Below are 16,052 nucleotides of genomic sequence, written 5' to 3'. Positions count from 1 at the left end.
ACATAAGTATTTAATAATTCTGTCTGAATAATCATCAAAACAATAAGAACAAAAGAAAAGCACTTAATAGGTGAATTATATATTAACATATGAATCTTAATTCATTGGGTATTTGGTTTCACATGATACACAACTATCTTTCATTATGATGATGTGGACTTTTCATTTGTTTATCGACAACAATTAAATTTGGACCCCCACACTTTTAAGGAGGAACCATATTCATATAGATATTTTAAAAATAGTGAGTTAAAAATATACTTTTAGAATTTAGACATACATGCCATTATTCTTTCAAGGATTAATTATATATTCTTTAGTGATGCATAATGTATGTAACACCAAATTAATTTCATACCAATTTGTCTCTCACTTTAGCCACAACTACACCGGAACATGAACTATCTTCGACTTTTAACCATCACTGCCTTTTAGTAAAAACTGCTAGATCTAGAGAGTTGAGACGGCGAATTCCAACACCACCATCATCTTTTGATCGAGTTATCGAACTCACACAATTACCCAACCAATTTTCTTATACACTTGTCCATTTCGCAATGAACCTCCTTCTTATAGACCTTATGGCTTCGATAACTTTCACTGGCCCTTTATAAAGAGCAAAGTAATAAGGTGGCGTACTCCCAAGCACCGACTTAACTTTACAAGAGTAAGTCTACCAACAAAATGAATTTTTTTTAGCATTCCAAGTACTTAATTAAGAGTCTTAACATAAGTGAACATGATTTTGTGGTAATGCTCATTCTACTTGACTATCGTTTTTCAAGTAGCTAGAGATTTCTTTTACAGATTCGTACCGTCCCACGGCTCTTTTAGAATGACTAGATGGTTCAAAGTTAGAGACTCTAAAAAACGGTGGTGGAAGGCATCTTCTCATCGAAATGGTGGTTGTTATGGAATTCCAAGAGTGAGGCTGTACTTCGAGCTAATGATCCACGAAAAAAATCTTATTTTACAGACGATTATTCATTATTCTTATCTTTAGATTCGTAAATATCGACGGGACCCAGTAAATGAAAAATCCACTATGTGACTCCTCAATTATGATAAGTTTTCATTGTATACAGGTTAATGTAAATGTTGTTCCTCAATAAGTAAACATGTCGTCATAACTTTAAACAATGAAAACCTTTTTTGTTTTAAAAAAAATAATAATAATAAAAGATGGTAATAAACAACTTTTGGGTAGGATAAGGTATAATAAATGTTCCCAAGAGATTATAAATCTTAAGTGGTCCAACACAAATTTGGTCATCTCAACTCTAGTCCATATATATCCACATGCAAACTACACCACAAATCATAAGTTCTAACGTTATTCCATCCTCTTTGTTTATATATATATGCACCATACATATATATCGTGTAGGACCCGACCCGACACTACCACTTCAAACCAATACACTACTAATTCTCTTTCTACATATATACAATAAACTTGTGTACATCAAAACTTGTATAAGAAGAAGATTTGCTTGTTAGGTTTCAAGAAATGACTCAACGTGTACCGAGTTGGGATTTGGAAGACGGTAACCCGAATCATCACATTTACAAGTAATTAATCTTGTCTTATCTCATGTCATTTATGTCTAGTTCAGTGTTTTATGTGTAGGTTATATGTATTTATATGTTAATAATGCTGATAGTTTAAGATTTACACTGTTTGATGCACGCCTTGAAAAATGAGGTTTAATAGTTTGGTTTAGAGTTTGAACTTAAAGCTAGTCGTGTAAACCTACACATGTATATAATAATGTTCATCAAACGTCTTTATCTGTTTTTAAAAGTATTTATAAGTAAAAGTTTTAACTGTTATTAACGGTTCAAATCATCAAAATGAACCGTTGTAACTGGTTTTGATGATATGGTCAATCTAGGTAATCTAGGCGGCTTGATTTATGTAAAATATATAAACGATTATACATCATAACACACACTATTTTTGTAAACACGACAATTCATAATAAACATTTATTTCTCTTCTGCATCTATTCGTATATTTGTATCATCAGACTTATTTTACAACACGTTATTAAAATAATACTCGAGAAAAGACAACGAATAAGGAAGTCCAAATAAAACGTTTATTGCAATCTTTGCATTTTTTATAGAAAATAATTTATTTATAAATTTATATATTTTTAAATTTAATTTACAGATTAGATTATGAAGTAGCAGAATTAACATGGGAAAATGGTCAACTCGCATTGCACGAACTAGGTTCCCGGCGCGTGCCGTCCAAACCCCAACCGATAGCCTCGTGGGACCCACCACGCGCCGCTGAGACACTCGAGGCTTTAGTCAACCAAGCAACACTCCAATCCTATTGCAAAACCGACAATCCGGTGACCGACGACGAGCTAGTCCCGTGGATGCACCACCGCCACGACACCACCATCGCAGCCGTTAACTTAAATGAATCCGCCCATATGACTTCCGATGCGCTTGTGCCTAGCTCCAACAAGGCAATTAAACGCGCACGTGATGTGGTTTGTTCCACACGCGCCAGTTCATGTAGTGGTAACCCGCCGTTTGTGGATCCTAGGGTGGCGCGTGGTAGTGGAAATACAACGGGCAAGGATGTGAGCGTGAGTGGGACTTTTGTAACGCGCGATACGTATGACGGTGATCAGGGTGGTCTGCGGTTGATTTCCACGTCAACGAGGTCGCCGGAAAATACTAGCTCCGGCCGAGACTGCTCGAACTCAACGTTTCTCGTCCACACTACAGGTCATCGTAGAACCCAGGTAACTTTAGGGGTGTCATTAGTGTCAAGTTGATAGGTTAATAAGTTATCGGTTAAAATGGGTAAATCGAACCCAACCTATATCATTATTCGTTACAAAGATTTCAACCATAATACGCAAACATATATAAAACTAGGTTGACCCGAGCATAATTTTAACCTATTTATCTAAAACTTAAAACGGTTTTTTAAACAAAACTGATATAATTTAAAGTCCTTTTTTAAAAAAAAATATATTGAAAAACGATTAGAAATCGCATGCTTACTTTTTTAAAATATAATAATAAAAGTTTTCTTTAAGTAGTTAAACAAGTTAACGGGTCGACTCGTTTTCATACCGTGTAACCTGAGCCATTTTAAAATTGGATCAATCTGAACGTAACCTGTTTTATAAACAGCTTGTATTAGCCAACCCAAACCTTATTTTCTTAGTCCGATTTCAGTCGCCCATGGGTAACTTAAGCCTTAAGGCAAATACGATTATGAGATGACGTGGATAATTGGTTTTTTGTCCTTTAACACGTGTTGAGTAAAATATGGTTTTAGTGTGTTTTATAATTGATTTATTTATTATTAATATTATTTTTATTTAATAGAGGGAGACAAAAGTTGTAAATGAAAAGGCAAAATCATCAATTTTAAACAAACGTAGGAGGACGGCGGCCGTACATAATCAATCCGAACGGGTAAACAATATTCTAGTATTATTAATAATATTATTCATATGTAACATTTATAACATCTTGTTGCTAACATATATAATTTTGTATTATAAATTTATTAGAAAAGAAGAGACAAGATTAATCAGAAATTAAAGACGTTACAAAAGTTGGTCCCAAACTCGAGCAAGGTACACTTAACTTGTATATTATTAGTAGGGAACCGTGATAATTCGATAATTTTTTTATAAGTGATATAAAAACAGTTATATGACATATGAATGCTGACTTATAGTATTTGACCCTTTAGAATGATAAAGCATCGATGCTAGATGAAGTAATAGAGCACATAAAACAATTACAAGTTCAAGTTAACTCGGTGAACATGATGAACATGTCACCGATGATGATATCTTTAGTGATGCAGCAACAGCAACAACAACTGCAACTACAAAAGTCTATGATGAACCCTATGGGAATCGGGATGGGAATGGGAATGGGAATGATGGGAGGCATGGATATGAATGCCATCGCTCCATCCAACATTCCAACTCGTTTTCACCCATCCGCTTTCATGCAATTGCCTTCTTGGAACAACCAGGCGGACCAAGTCAACACCAATTCTATGGCCGGAGGTGCCATGCCAACTTTTCTCGCATCCCGTCATCAGGTAATCCTAGACTAGTATATATTATAGCTAATTTAACTTCAAAATAAAGGTCTTCGTAGACTAGTAACATATTATAGCTTCTTATCTCATATTATGAAAAAATATGTTGGATAAATGTGTAATATAACCTAAGTCTTAAGAGTTCAAGTCCCGTGATGCATAAATTGTGTGAATTTAGGAGTAGTATTACACAAAGTATGTGAGTTCATTGTCTAAAAAAATCGTTATTAGAGTTTTGTTGCTTCGATAACTAGTACATGACACATCAAAATCTGTACATGTCTTGCAGCCAATGAGCATGGATTCTTATAGTAGGATGGCAGCTTTGTATCAACATACGCAAAATCAACCTTGTGGCCAATTTCCAAAGAACTAATGTGGTGCTAAGAAATAAAATTGATTTATACATCATAATGTTTAGATATATATAAAACAATTTTGTTGGTGTACAAATCAATTATCTCTTTTAATAACTATAGCTTGTATATAAGTACCCGGAGGTGATCTATACACCTCCAAAATATGTGTGGTGTGTGATATCATCTTGGTGATGTACAATTAATAATCTCCTTTCAACTTTGTAGCATTCTCATGTGCTTTATTTGTGCTTGGTCATTTTGAGATGGTTTGGTTTACCTTTGATGTACATATCCTTGTCACGTCTTTGGGTCTGGTTGTAACTTGTTAATATATAGTTTGTTTAACAAAGTTGATTAGATAAACGTTGAGAAAATAGTTAAGTTGTTTGACTGATTAAGAAGTTGTCTTCTAATGTGAAGGAACAAAAATAACTTTTGGTGATTATGTCTTGTAGGGAGGAGATTATATTAGTATCGGATTGTGTCAAATAGATAGCCCGAAGCCTAATAGATTCTCCACTGGGAAACCTTAATATGGCTCATGTCAGGGTTTGCTCTCTCACAGTTAAAATGCCTCCTCTCTTCATCTCTTCCCTCTCTTCTACCTTTCCGCTCCACGTTGGTATCTCATCCCACATGAGACTAAATGCCCTCATCAAGGATGCTTTAGCGACACAAGTTTTCTACTTTATGTATTGATTACAAGAAGTCTTTATAGCAACCTACTCTCTTTATCCGCGTGTTGCAATTTCTCATCAGTATTATCACATAGGTTGCATCAAATTATATAATTGTAGTCTCACAAGTTTGATCAAATTGAAGAAACACTAAGTGACCCGGGGCAGATTATAGATAATCTGGGGGTTAAGTAATGTTTCCCACGAGGATGAGGTCTAGCAGATAAGGTTGTTCTTCAGGGGACCTGCAAAATAGACACCGTAAGCTCGTCAATGAGAAGGGGGGGTTCCTCCTTGTGACTGTAACACCCCGACCAAAGGCGGATTATACATCGGGGCGCCACATATTGTTTCATTACTCGTGACACTATTTGGGTGTCAATATTTAATAAATACATTCATTTGCGCACGCGCAAGGTATACACAAGATAACATAAAGCAACATAATTCATTATATTATAAGGCAAAATATTCGAACAACAATAACTTGTCTTGATACATTTTAATTTAGGTCCAAAAGTAAAAACGTCCTACGTGTCCACAAGCTCCAAAACAGCTACTGCAAACCTGAACATGTGTTAAAATAAACGTCAAACACTTGCGTGTTGGTGAGAAATCAAGTTTAATACAATACATAGATAACAATAAATCTGCGCGCAACATGTGTATGTCTGGTTTTCAACAAGGGTGTAATCAGATCGGGATCAAGTCTAAGATTCATAGCTCATAGTCAATCTGTGCTCCCAATTGAGCATAAAACAAGAAAACTGTGCAAGTGTAAACAAAAGAGAAATCATAAACGATTGTTCTCCCGTGTTCATCTAATGGTACCATGAAAACTGCGGAATAGACCGACAAGACGGTTAATGATCCACACATACAAATAAACAGCCAAGTCTACGTCCTCAACACATGGGATACTGCGCGACTAAAGTTCATAAACAAGTTTAAGACTCTAAGTTTGTATGAACACATGAACATCCCAAAACATTAAAAATAAAAAGGGATTAGGTACGAGATTACTCACTTGATAAACGATGTGAAGATAGGTAAAGCAAGAACCAAACAAGCAAAGTTAACCTATAATTAAAGATTATTGTTTTAATGATTTGATTTAAGTCTTGATTATAAGTTAGCATAATTAATAAGTAAATTATTATATATAATATATATATATTACCGGAAAAGCAGGGCAGAACAGGGAGGAAGACGGAGGCAGAGAGGGAGGCGGCAGAGAGAGCAAGGAGGAGGTTAAATTAAGTGTTTGTGTGTGATGTGTTAAGAAAATAACATTATTATTTATAAGGAAACCCTAGGGAACACAATCCCTAGAAAAGGGGAAAAGATCTCCAAAAAGTAAAAGATTCCAAAAGCAAAAGATATCAAAAAGCATAAAGAAAACAAAAGCAAAAGATATGGAAAGATATGGCAGCTGCAGGGGACAAGGGAAAAGCTGACAGGGAACAGTAAAAGCATGGGCGGTTCAGATAAAGGTACTGGTCAAGCATGGAAAAGCAGATCTCAAAAGATAATGTCAGTCACTTTTTCTGTTAACCAATGGGGTTGGTGCGCATGCTGCGCCGAAAGTAACTTTTCAGACATAAGATAGGTTAGGTCAACAGCACAGAAGATAAGACATCACAAAAGCAAACGGCTAGATAAAACAGAAGAAAAGATACAAGTCTAGCGCGAGAAAGCTAAGGCGCGCCGCGGGAAGAATCACATTTCTTAGCGCGCCGTGGGAGGAACTACAATTCCTAGCGCGTCGCGGGAAGAACTATAATTCTTCGCGCGTCGTGGGATGAACTACGATTCTTAGCGCGCTGCGAGAAGAACTACAAATCCTTAGCGCGTCGCGGGAAGAACTACCGTTCTTAGCGCGCTGCGAGAAGAATTACAATTCTTAGCGCGCGGCGAGAAGAGTTCGTCTCGCGTATCGCTGGAACAGCTGGTCATCACGCAGGCTTCCTTGTAAGGAGTCTGGCGCGTGGAGCTGCGCAGACAACCTTAGGCGGGAAGAAACAAAGGACAAAAATAAGAGAAGGGGTTCAAGGCTTAAGGGCGGGACGGCGACAAGAGAGAAAGAAGGCGGAGAGAAGAAGAGGGGCGGGACGGAGGAAAGGAAAAGAGCGGAAGAGGCGGGAAGGAAAACATTATCATTAGAAATAAAGTATAAGTATAAATAAATATTAAATCATAAAAGAAAGAGATCGGATCGGAGAAACGGGTACCTGGGTCGGGTCGGATCGGGGCAGATGTCACAGTCTCCCCTACTTTAAGAAATTTCGTCCCGAAATTTATCTCGAAGTAGGTTGCGCAGAGAACAGGTGCGGGTACTTGATCTTCATTTGATCTTCCCTTTCCCATGTAAACTCGGCTCCGCGCTTGGACTCCCAGCGAACTTTCATGATAGGGATGCGACTGCGCTTGGTTTGCTTAACCTCGCGATCCATAATCTCAACAGGCTTCTCAACGAAATGCATAGATTCATCAACTTGAACTTCATCAAGTGGAATGTGAAGGTTCTCGTCAGCTAAACACTTCTTGAGATTGGATACATGGAACGTTGGATGCACATTGCTGAGCGCGGGCGGCAGGTCAAGTCTGTAGGCAACTTTTCCCACACGCGCGAGAATCTTGAATGGCCCAACATATCGAGGAGCAAGCTTACCTTTCTTCCCAAAGCGGACAACACCTTTCCAAGGCGACACTTTGAGGAGAACAAGATCACCAACTTGAAATTCGAGAGGCTTTCGCCTGCGATCTGCGTAACTCTTCTGTCGGCTTCTGGCAGTTAGCAGATGATCACGGATCTTGGCGATTTTATCGGTTGTCTCTTGAACAAGTTCGGGTCCTGTGATTTGAGTTTCACCCACTTCGCTCCAACAAATCGGGGAGCGGCACTTACGACCGTAAAGTGCTTCAAATGGGGCCATACCAATACTGGAATGATAGCTGTTATTATAAGAGAACTCGATCAAAGGCAGGTGCGAATCCCAATTACCTCCAAAATCAAGAACACAAGATCGGAGCATATCCTCAAGAGTTTGAATAGTTCGCTCAGACTGTCCGTCAGTCTGAGGATGATATGCAGTACTCATGTCCAAGCGAGTTCCTAGCGCAGATTGGAGAGATTTCCAAAAGCGAGATATAAAACGGCCATCGCGATCGGATATGATGCTCAAAGGAGTACCATGGCGGCATACAATTTCCTTGACATAAAGCTGCGCGAGATGCTCAACACGGCAGTTTTCACGAATGGGCAGAAAGTGAGCAGACTTAGTCAAACGATCCACTATTACCCAAATGCTATCATGTTTGCTTGCTGTCAAAGGTAACTTGGTAATGAAGTCCATTGCTACACATTCCCATTTCCACGTAGGAATTTCTGGTTGTTCAAGCAAACCAGATGGGCGTTGGTGTTCAGCTTTTACTTTAGAACAAGTCAGGCATCTAGCTACGAACACAGCAATATCCTTCTTCATACCGGGCCACCAATAAGTAATGCGCAAATCCTTGTACATTTTATCGGCGCCAGGATGAACGGAATATCGAGATTTGTGCGCTTCACTCAGGATATCAGCGCGAAGATTCTCATCAAAGGGAATCCAGATGCGATTAAGATAGCAGAGAATTCCACTCAGATTAGGGACAAAGTGCGCTTCCGCGTCACACGCTAACTCGGCGCGAAGGTTACCATTACTGATGGATGCGCGCTGCGCGTCGCGAATGCGTGATTCAAGATTGCTCTGAATCGGCGCAAAGTGAAGCTGCGTGCGCGGCAAGATACAGTTAAGCTGGCAGGGTTTTCGGCTGAGCGCATCGGCTACCACATTAGCCTTACCAGGATGATACCGGATCTCACAATCGTAATCGCTGATGAGTTCGTTCCATCGGCGTTGCCTCATGTTAAGTTCCTTTTGGTCAAAGATATGCTGAAGGCTTTTATGGTCAGTGTAGAGGATGCACTTAGTACCATAAAGGTAGTGTCTCCAGATCTTCAAGGCGAAAACAACTGCGCCTAGTTCGAGGTCGTGAGTTGTATAATTCTTTTCATGAACCTTGAGTTGCCTTGATGCGTAAGCGATAACCTTGCCTCGTTGCATAAGAACACAACCGAGACCTTGGTTGGATGCATCGCAATACACGACAAAATCATCATTACCCTCAGGTAGCGCAAGAACAGGAGCTTCACACAACAAACGCTTGAGCGTCAGAAAGGCTTCTTCTTGCTTCGAGCCCCAAATATACGGTTTACCTTTGTGCGTCAGAGCTGTTAAAGGCAATGCGATCTTTGAGAAGTTCGAAATGAAGCGCCGGTAATAACCAGCTAAGCCCAGAAAGGAACGGATCTCGGTAGGAGTGGATGGCGTAATCCAGTTCTTGATTGCTTCAATTTTGGATGGGTCGACATGAATACCCATCTTGTTCACAACATGGCCAAGAAACTGTACTTCATCCGACCAAAATTCACACTTGGAGAGCTTGGCAAAGAGCTGCTCGGTTCGAAGCTTTTGCAATACCAATCGGAGATGTTGCTCATGCTCAGCCTTGGTCTTAGAATAAATCAGAACGTCATCGATAAACACAATCACGAATTTATCCAAGAAAGGCCTACACACCCGATTCATTAGATCCATGAAAACGGCGGGTGCGTTGGTTAAACCGAAGGACATGACCAAGAATTCAAAATGGCCATAACGAGTTCGAAAAGCAGTCTTCGGAACATCTTCATCGCGGATGCGCAACTGGTGATAGCCAGAGCGGAGATCAATCTTGGAAAAACAAGAGGCACCTTGGAGTTGATCAAAGAGGTCGTCAATACGCGGTAAGGGATACCGGTTCTTAATGGTGAGTTTGTTCAACTCGCGGTTTACCGGTTTGCGGAGTCCGGGATGGTGATGCTGGGGATGAGCCGGGTGTGGAAGGCTGCGGATGCGCATAAGATCCCAATCGTCCTCGAATACGGTTCGAACTCTGTTCCTTACGGTATGCTTTCTTTCTTTTTGTTGATTTAGAATCTCTTCTAACTTTTTTCCTGTTTATTTTAGAGGGGAACGACTTGCAGTCGCTCTTGAACCCGCGGGAGGCTGACGGTCCCGCTCGGATGGGTACTCGCGCTCTAGACGAGAACGAGTTGCCCATCCTAGAACAAACGGCGGATCGGTTCGTGGAGGTCTATCCGCTAAGCCATGAGATCCTTAGCGCCCGTCGGCCAGGTAAGGCGCTATTCGACCCTCGACCCCTCAATGTTGAAACCTCTGCTGGAATTCCTCTAATCTTATGTTCTGATGAGGAATCCGCAGATGGTCCTCCGTTGGTGCGGAAGAAGAAGGCTGCCGGCGGGAAGGAGAAGGAGAAGGTGGCCTCCACTGCCGATCCGGCGCCTCGGTCTGATTCGGAGACCGAGAGCGAAGAGATGGCGGGGAATCCCGGTGGTGATAAGACTTCCGCTCCGGAGGCTGCAACTGTTACCTCCGGAGAGCCCAAGAAGACGACGGTAACCGGCGCAAAGAGGCCGGCTCCATCGGGTTCGTCCCCGCCTCTCCGTACCTTTAGGTTCAAGAAAACCCGTAAGTACAAACTTCCTTTAGCTTTTATCTTCATAGCTTAATATCATTTAACACTTATCTTCTTTGTGCAGGCGTGGATGTTGACGCATTCCAGGGTGGAGCGCAGAGGAGTACCTCTCCGCCCATGACGGTAGGCTTGGTCAGCCTACCTGAGGCGACGACCCAGGCGCCTGCGCCTGCCCCCGCTGGTTCAGTTGCTCACTCTTTTGAGCTGACTGTTCCAGCCGAGTTGACGTCACCGCCGGCTGTGAGTGCCATTTTTACGGCATCTTTCACCGAGCCGGCGGTTACTTTTGCTGCGGATTCCGCGGCGGCGACCGCGGCGGCTGCTACCATGCCCCCGTCATCGGCAACGACGGTCGATCCATCAGGTACGCATGGGGCTTCACGCCAATCTCTGCCACCTTCCCATCTGCCTGACCTCTTGGATGGATTTCCCTTGGGTTCAGGTGATGGGTTCGGCGGCTATCGGCCTGTTATTGACCCTACAGGTGCGTAGGGTTCTTTTGGCCCTTTTCATATTATTATTATTTTTTTTTATATCATCTTTTCCTAACTGCTTTATGTTTTTGCAGTGTCGGATTTCAATGAAGTGTATGTTCCACGATGGAACATTCGCCGAGGAACAACCCTTCGAACCCCTGTGGAGTGCGTGGAATGGGCTCGTCACGCTGCTCCCAGTGGTGCGTTGGGGGAAGCCATGGCTAGCTACCAGGAGGGTAGGCTAACCAATGAGCTTCGGGTTCTCCTGGCCCGGATGCAGCCGCGCGTCGAGCTGCTTTGTCGTGAAAACGACAAGTTAAAAGCAGCTCGCCTTAAAGAAGTGGCTCAGGCGCGGGCTGTCCGGGAGGAGAACCAAAGGCTTTCCGCATTGGCCGCGGAAAAGGAGAAGGCCTTCAAGGCCCTCGAGGTTGAAGTTCAGGCTCGACTCGAGGCCCGTTCCAATGCTGCCCAAGCTGTTAATGAACAGCTTTGGCTTGCGAAGGAAACTGCGAGGAACGCAACCGAGAGGGCCACCAAGGCTGAAGCCGTTGCTGAGCCTCTACGCGTGGAGAATGAAGAGCTTAAAGCCAAATTAGAGGCTCTCCAGCAGGCTCATGATGCCTTGGCGATGGAAGACGCCAAAAAGCTCCAGGAGATCTTGGACCAGAGGGGGGTGCTTGACCATACTGAGCGGAAGTTAAAGGGCGTCGAAGAGGCTACTGCAAAGGAAGTGTTGCTTGCCAACCTCAACAAGAGTGAAGCCGAACGCGCCCGTAACGAAGCTCAAGCTGCCCTCCAAGAAGCTCTGGTTGCCAAGGAATGGCTTCTTCGAGAAGCGTTGTCTCAGGTAAGCGTTCATGTCTTTACGCTTTTCTTTGTAAATAGAAAGGATTCTGATACTTGTATATTTTCTTGTAGGTTGTGCATCGGGTCTTCTCAGAGACGTCTTATGACGATGCTATGAGCGCAGCCCTCAACGCTTCTCATGAGGATGGGGAAAAGGCCGGCTTCCTGCTTGGTCTAGGGTTCGTTGAGAAAGGCATCCCGCCTTCCAACTTCCCTTTGTACAATGTTGATACTGAAGCTGTTTACGACCAAGCAGTGAATCAGTATGCCGCCTTCCCGCATCCGGTGGTGGAGAAGGTGAACGAAGTCGCTGCTGCTGATGATGGGCTTGCTATCCTTAAAGCTTTTCTTGAACCACCACGCTCTACTGATGGAGCGGGTCCAAGTGGAAGTGGTCCTGAAGCTTGATTCTGAAGATCCCTTTCCACCACTAGCGTAGATTTTTGCTTTTGTATAGCTCTTTGTAATTTTTGAATTTTGATGAAATAAAGACTGTGTTTGTTCTTTGCCTTGTTTATTTTACGCATGTTTTGATCTAACTTAGCAATTTCTTTAGTACTTAGATAAGTTAACTTTTTAACGTGGTAAATTATAAGTTTGTTTCGCTTCCTCTTTCATGATTGTGCGGGTATGACCGTCACTTACACTTAGTAGGATGGCTTAACTTTACTTATATCTGACCTGCGTGGAAGTTTTCCTCATCTTTTCCTTTGAAATTTTCTAAGTGTTCAGAATAAGTTAACATTTGAACGTGGTAGATGATGGGTTGAAGTTTTGCTTCCTTGTTCGTGATTGTGCGGGTAAGACCGTCACTTGCACTTACAAGGATGGCTAAACTTTACTTACATCTGACCTGCGTGTAGGTTTTCCTTAAAACTTTAAGATTTTTAGCGTTGTGTTTATGCGGGTTTTGCCGCCTTCCACACGTAACGACTTACTTCTTCCCCCATTTATGCGGTGAATACCGGCACATCAGTGTGGGAAGTTCATAAGTATAAAGGTAAGGCTATCAACACATTGTGAAAGGAGAATCATTTCCATTAGAAGTGGCTCTAGGCCTTTTCTTTACAAGTTTGGAATTGATCTACATATAACATTTGCGTAATTGAGCTCCATTCCATGTTCTTGGGATGGGAGTGCCATCGAGCCTTTCGAGCCGGTATGCGCCCTTTCCCAGGACTTCTTTGATGATGTATGGCCCTTCCCAGACCGGGGCCAACTTTCCTGGGCGTTCTTGGTTCGAAGCCTCGTTGTTACGCAGTATGTAGTCTCCTACTTTGAAGTTACAGAGTTTTACCCGCGTGTTGTAGTACTTTTGCATTTGTCGCTTGTAGTTCTCTTCACGCACTGCGGCTAAGTCTCTGCGTTCCTCGGTTAGCATAAGGTCCAACCGTCTTTCAGCATCATTGTCTTCTGGCTGAATCAAGACCCTTGGTGAGGGTAAACCAATTTCGACCGGGACCATGGCTTCCGTGCCATAAGTGAGGCTGAACGGGGTTTCTCCCGTACTGGCCTTCTTCAGCGTTCTGTTTGCCCAAAGGACGTGCGGAAGCTCGTCCACCCAGCCGGATCTGTGTTCCAAGAGTCTTTTCTTTATGCCTTCGACGATGCTCTTGTTTGCTCTTTCCACCTCACCATTACCTTGCGGGTGTGCCACTGAGGTAAAGGTGTGGGTGATTTGAAGTTCTTTCAGCCACTGTTGTAGCTTCTTGTCAGCAAAGTTGGTGCCGTTATCGCTCACCAAATTCTGTGGAAGTCCAAAACGACAAATAATAAATTCCCAAATAAATTTTTTGATATGTTTCGCGGTTGTTTGGGCTAAGGGTTTTGCTTCTATCCACTTGGTGAAGTAGTCGATGGCTACCACTAGGAACTGAACATTTCCTGCTGCTGTAGGAAATGGGCCTGTCACATCGATGGCCCACTTCTGAAATGGCCATGAAGAGGTGACTGGAACAAGTTCATTCTTCAGGATGGCGCCAATGAAGAAACACTAAGTGACCCGGGGCAGATTATAGATAATCTGGGGGTTAAGTAATGTTTCCCACGAGGATGAGGTCTAGCAGAGAAGGTTGTTCTTCAGGGGACCTGCAAAACAGACACCGTAAGCTCGTCACTGAGAAGGGGGGGTTCCTCCTTGTGACCACCATCCGGCGTGAGAATCAGACTAGATTGCTCTGAATATAAGTGTATATTAAGAGATTGCTAGATAAGATTGAGATATCCGATGATGTCCTTACCATTCCAAGGTGTTGGAGTATTTATAGCCGAAGGTAGGTTTCCTAGAAGGTACAGCCGGCTGAATAATATTCCTGTTCTACCAACAGTGGACTACGCACAGGCCATGCTGGTTGGTGGATAGGCTACGGCCAACAGTAACAAGGTCGGCTGTATACTGTTCCTTTACTGCCGGCTACGCACTGTTCCACCAACTGTAGGCTGCGCACGTCTCATCGTAAGGGTTGGTGAGTAGGCAGCGGCTAATAGTGACAAACAGTACTAGAGGGTGCTCCTCCTCGTATTGTTGTCGGTGAGCTGTCACCCTGTGATTGGTTCATGGGCTGCTCTGGTCAAATTGTCTGTTCCGCCCATACCTTAGTAGGTATAGTACGAAAGACCTTCCAGAAGCATACGGACTGGCTCATTTAGGCGGGAGTATTCCCGTCTTGCTCATTCCTTCATGTGACTACTGAAGTAGCGAGTGCCTTGTGCGTGTAGCCTTGCTGTTAGTGCGGGTAGCATTCCCTGATGGCTTGTATCCGCAGCTGCGGGAACAGGCGGGGTACTTCACCATTGGGAGGCTTTCCCTGCGGGTACAGCTGGCGTACTGCGCGTAAGGTTCTCTGAGCATGGTGGGTCCTGCTGGAGCAGTTGGTCATTGCGCAGACGTCCCTATTCACGGTGAGTCTTGCGGGTCCAACTGGGCTCTGCTGGGACCTACCTCTTCACAAATGTATATATAAGGCGTCAAAGACTTGTTAGTTAGGGTGCTGATACATAGTTGATCCAAGAGAATGGACTAATAAATCATACCAGGATTGACTAGCTAGAAGTAGACGGGTTAGAGAAGAACCAAGCTTAAAATTGGCAAGCATTACATTATGTTTCAAGTTACAAAACCCATCAGTAATGGACGGAAATGCTTCTTGTTTGGATCATGTGACAAACTGCCATTGACCTTGACCCTAACTTTCAGACACGAATTCCATCATTTGGAGCCACTAATCAAACTCAATGAGTTTTTTTCCAAATTTTAGCAACTTTAAGTTGCTTCTCTTTTCATTGTAAAAACGCTTAGTGTTTGATATGTTATTTTATTCGACTATTATGTAGTTTTTAATTCTAAACAAATTTCAATTTGGAATTTACCCTATTAAAAAAGGGATGATGTAATTCATTACGTTTAAGCTTATTATCCTTAAAAATGGGCTTGAAGAAACTCTTTTGTAGTGTGCGTTGAGGCTTTCTCAAATCTCAAGTATCAAAGGGGCTTTGGGTTCAAATAGTAACATTGGAGGCTTGCAAGAATTGGGTCATTTAGTTATTTCTTGACTGTTAGAATCAAATTATAATGTTCGTTACCATGCTTGTAACTAAAATATATACTTTAAATTACAGGCGTCAATCAACTTTTATTTGTGTAAAATGCATCAAGCCTAACCCGCAAGGACATCGTGTAACCCGAACACAACTCACTTAACTCAATCATTTACATGTTTCAAACAGGTTAGCGGCTAATAATCAAGTTGTAAGTGTGCTAATCAGGTCGATGGGTTGTAAAAAATGGATTAAACGAGTTAGTGGGTCAACTTGTTTAACAAAACACATTGACGGGTCATCATGCTCAACCAAACAGATTATAAACTCAAATGAAACACATGTTGTTTGATTAAACATGTTAATCCAAACACAACCTTTTCTTATTAGGCTAAACATGTTAGCCCAAAACCTGATTTTTCTATGACGTGTTAGAAATTACCACACATGCTTAGTATTAAGCAATAAGATGTAAAAAAAATGT

The 16,052-nt window shown here is 42.2% G+C and overlaps 1 protein-coding gene across 3 annotated transcripts; it reads left to right on the top strand.

The window, feature by feature from the left end:
- Positions 1-625: 625 nt before the first annotated feature.
- LOC143536330 (transcription factor UNE10-like) lies at positions 626-15,149 on the top strand. 3 transcript variants are annotated; one of them, XM_077030350.1, is made up of 6 exons: positions 626-1,572; positions 2,177-2,765; positions 3,361-3,450; positions 3,549-3,614; positions 3,734-4,093; positions 4,908-4,999. In XM_077030350.1, the coding sequence occupies exons 1-6, from the start codon at positions 1,511-1,513 to the stop codon at positions 4,983-4,985; spliced, it is 1,245 nt and encodes a 414-aa protein (XP_076886465.1). In that variant the 5' UTR covers positions 626-1,510; the 3' UTR covers positions 4,986-4,999. The 3 variants fall into 3 exon arrangements, with proteins under 3 accessions (XP_076886465.1, XP_076886466.1, XP_076886464.1); XM_077030351.1 differs by lacking the exon at positions 4,908-4,999 and adding an exon at positions 15,068-15,149 and having other exon boundaries at positions 628-1,572; XM_077030349.1 differs by lacking the exon at positions 4,908-4,999 and adding an exon at positions 4,383-4,716 and having other exon boundaries at positions 629-1,572.
- Positions 15,150-16,052: the final 903 nt, after the last annotated feature.

The sequence above is a fragment of the Bidens hawaiensis genome, unplaced genomic scaffold (assembly GCF_021521415.1).
Source record: "Bidens hawaiensis isolate Kalapana, Puna unplaced genomic scaffold, B.hawaiensis_p1.1 tig00010780_1, whole genome shotgun sequence".
Taxonomy (NCBI): domain Eukaryota; kingdom Viridiplantae; phylum Streptophyta; class Magnoliopsida; order Asterales; family Asteraceae; genus Bidens; species Bidens hawaiensis.
This window is presented reverse-complemented; position numbering and strand designations above follow the sequence as displayed.

Excerpts from the sequence above, each read along its gene's own strand:
- LOC143536330 (XM_077030349.1), top strand. The coding sequence starts at position 1,511 with ATGACTCAACGTGTACCGAGTTGGGATTTGGAAGACGGTAACCCGAAT. Across the intron at positions 2,766-3,360 it reads CAGGTCATCGTAGAACCCAG|AGGGAGACAAAAGTTGTAAA; the intron begins GTAACTTTAGGG and ends TTTATTTAATAG. Across the intron at positions 4,094-4,382 it reads TTCTCGCATCCCGTCATCAG|CCAATGAGCATGGATTCTTA; the intron begins GTAATCCTAGAC and ends CATGTCTTGCAG.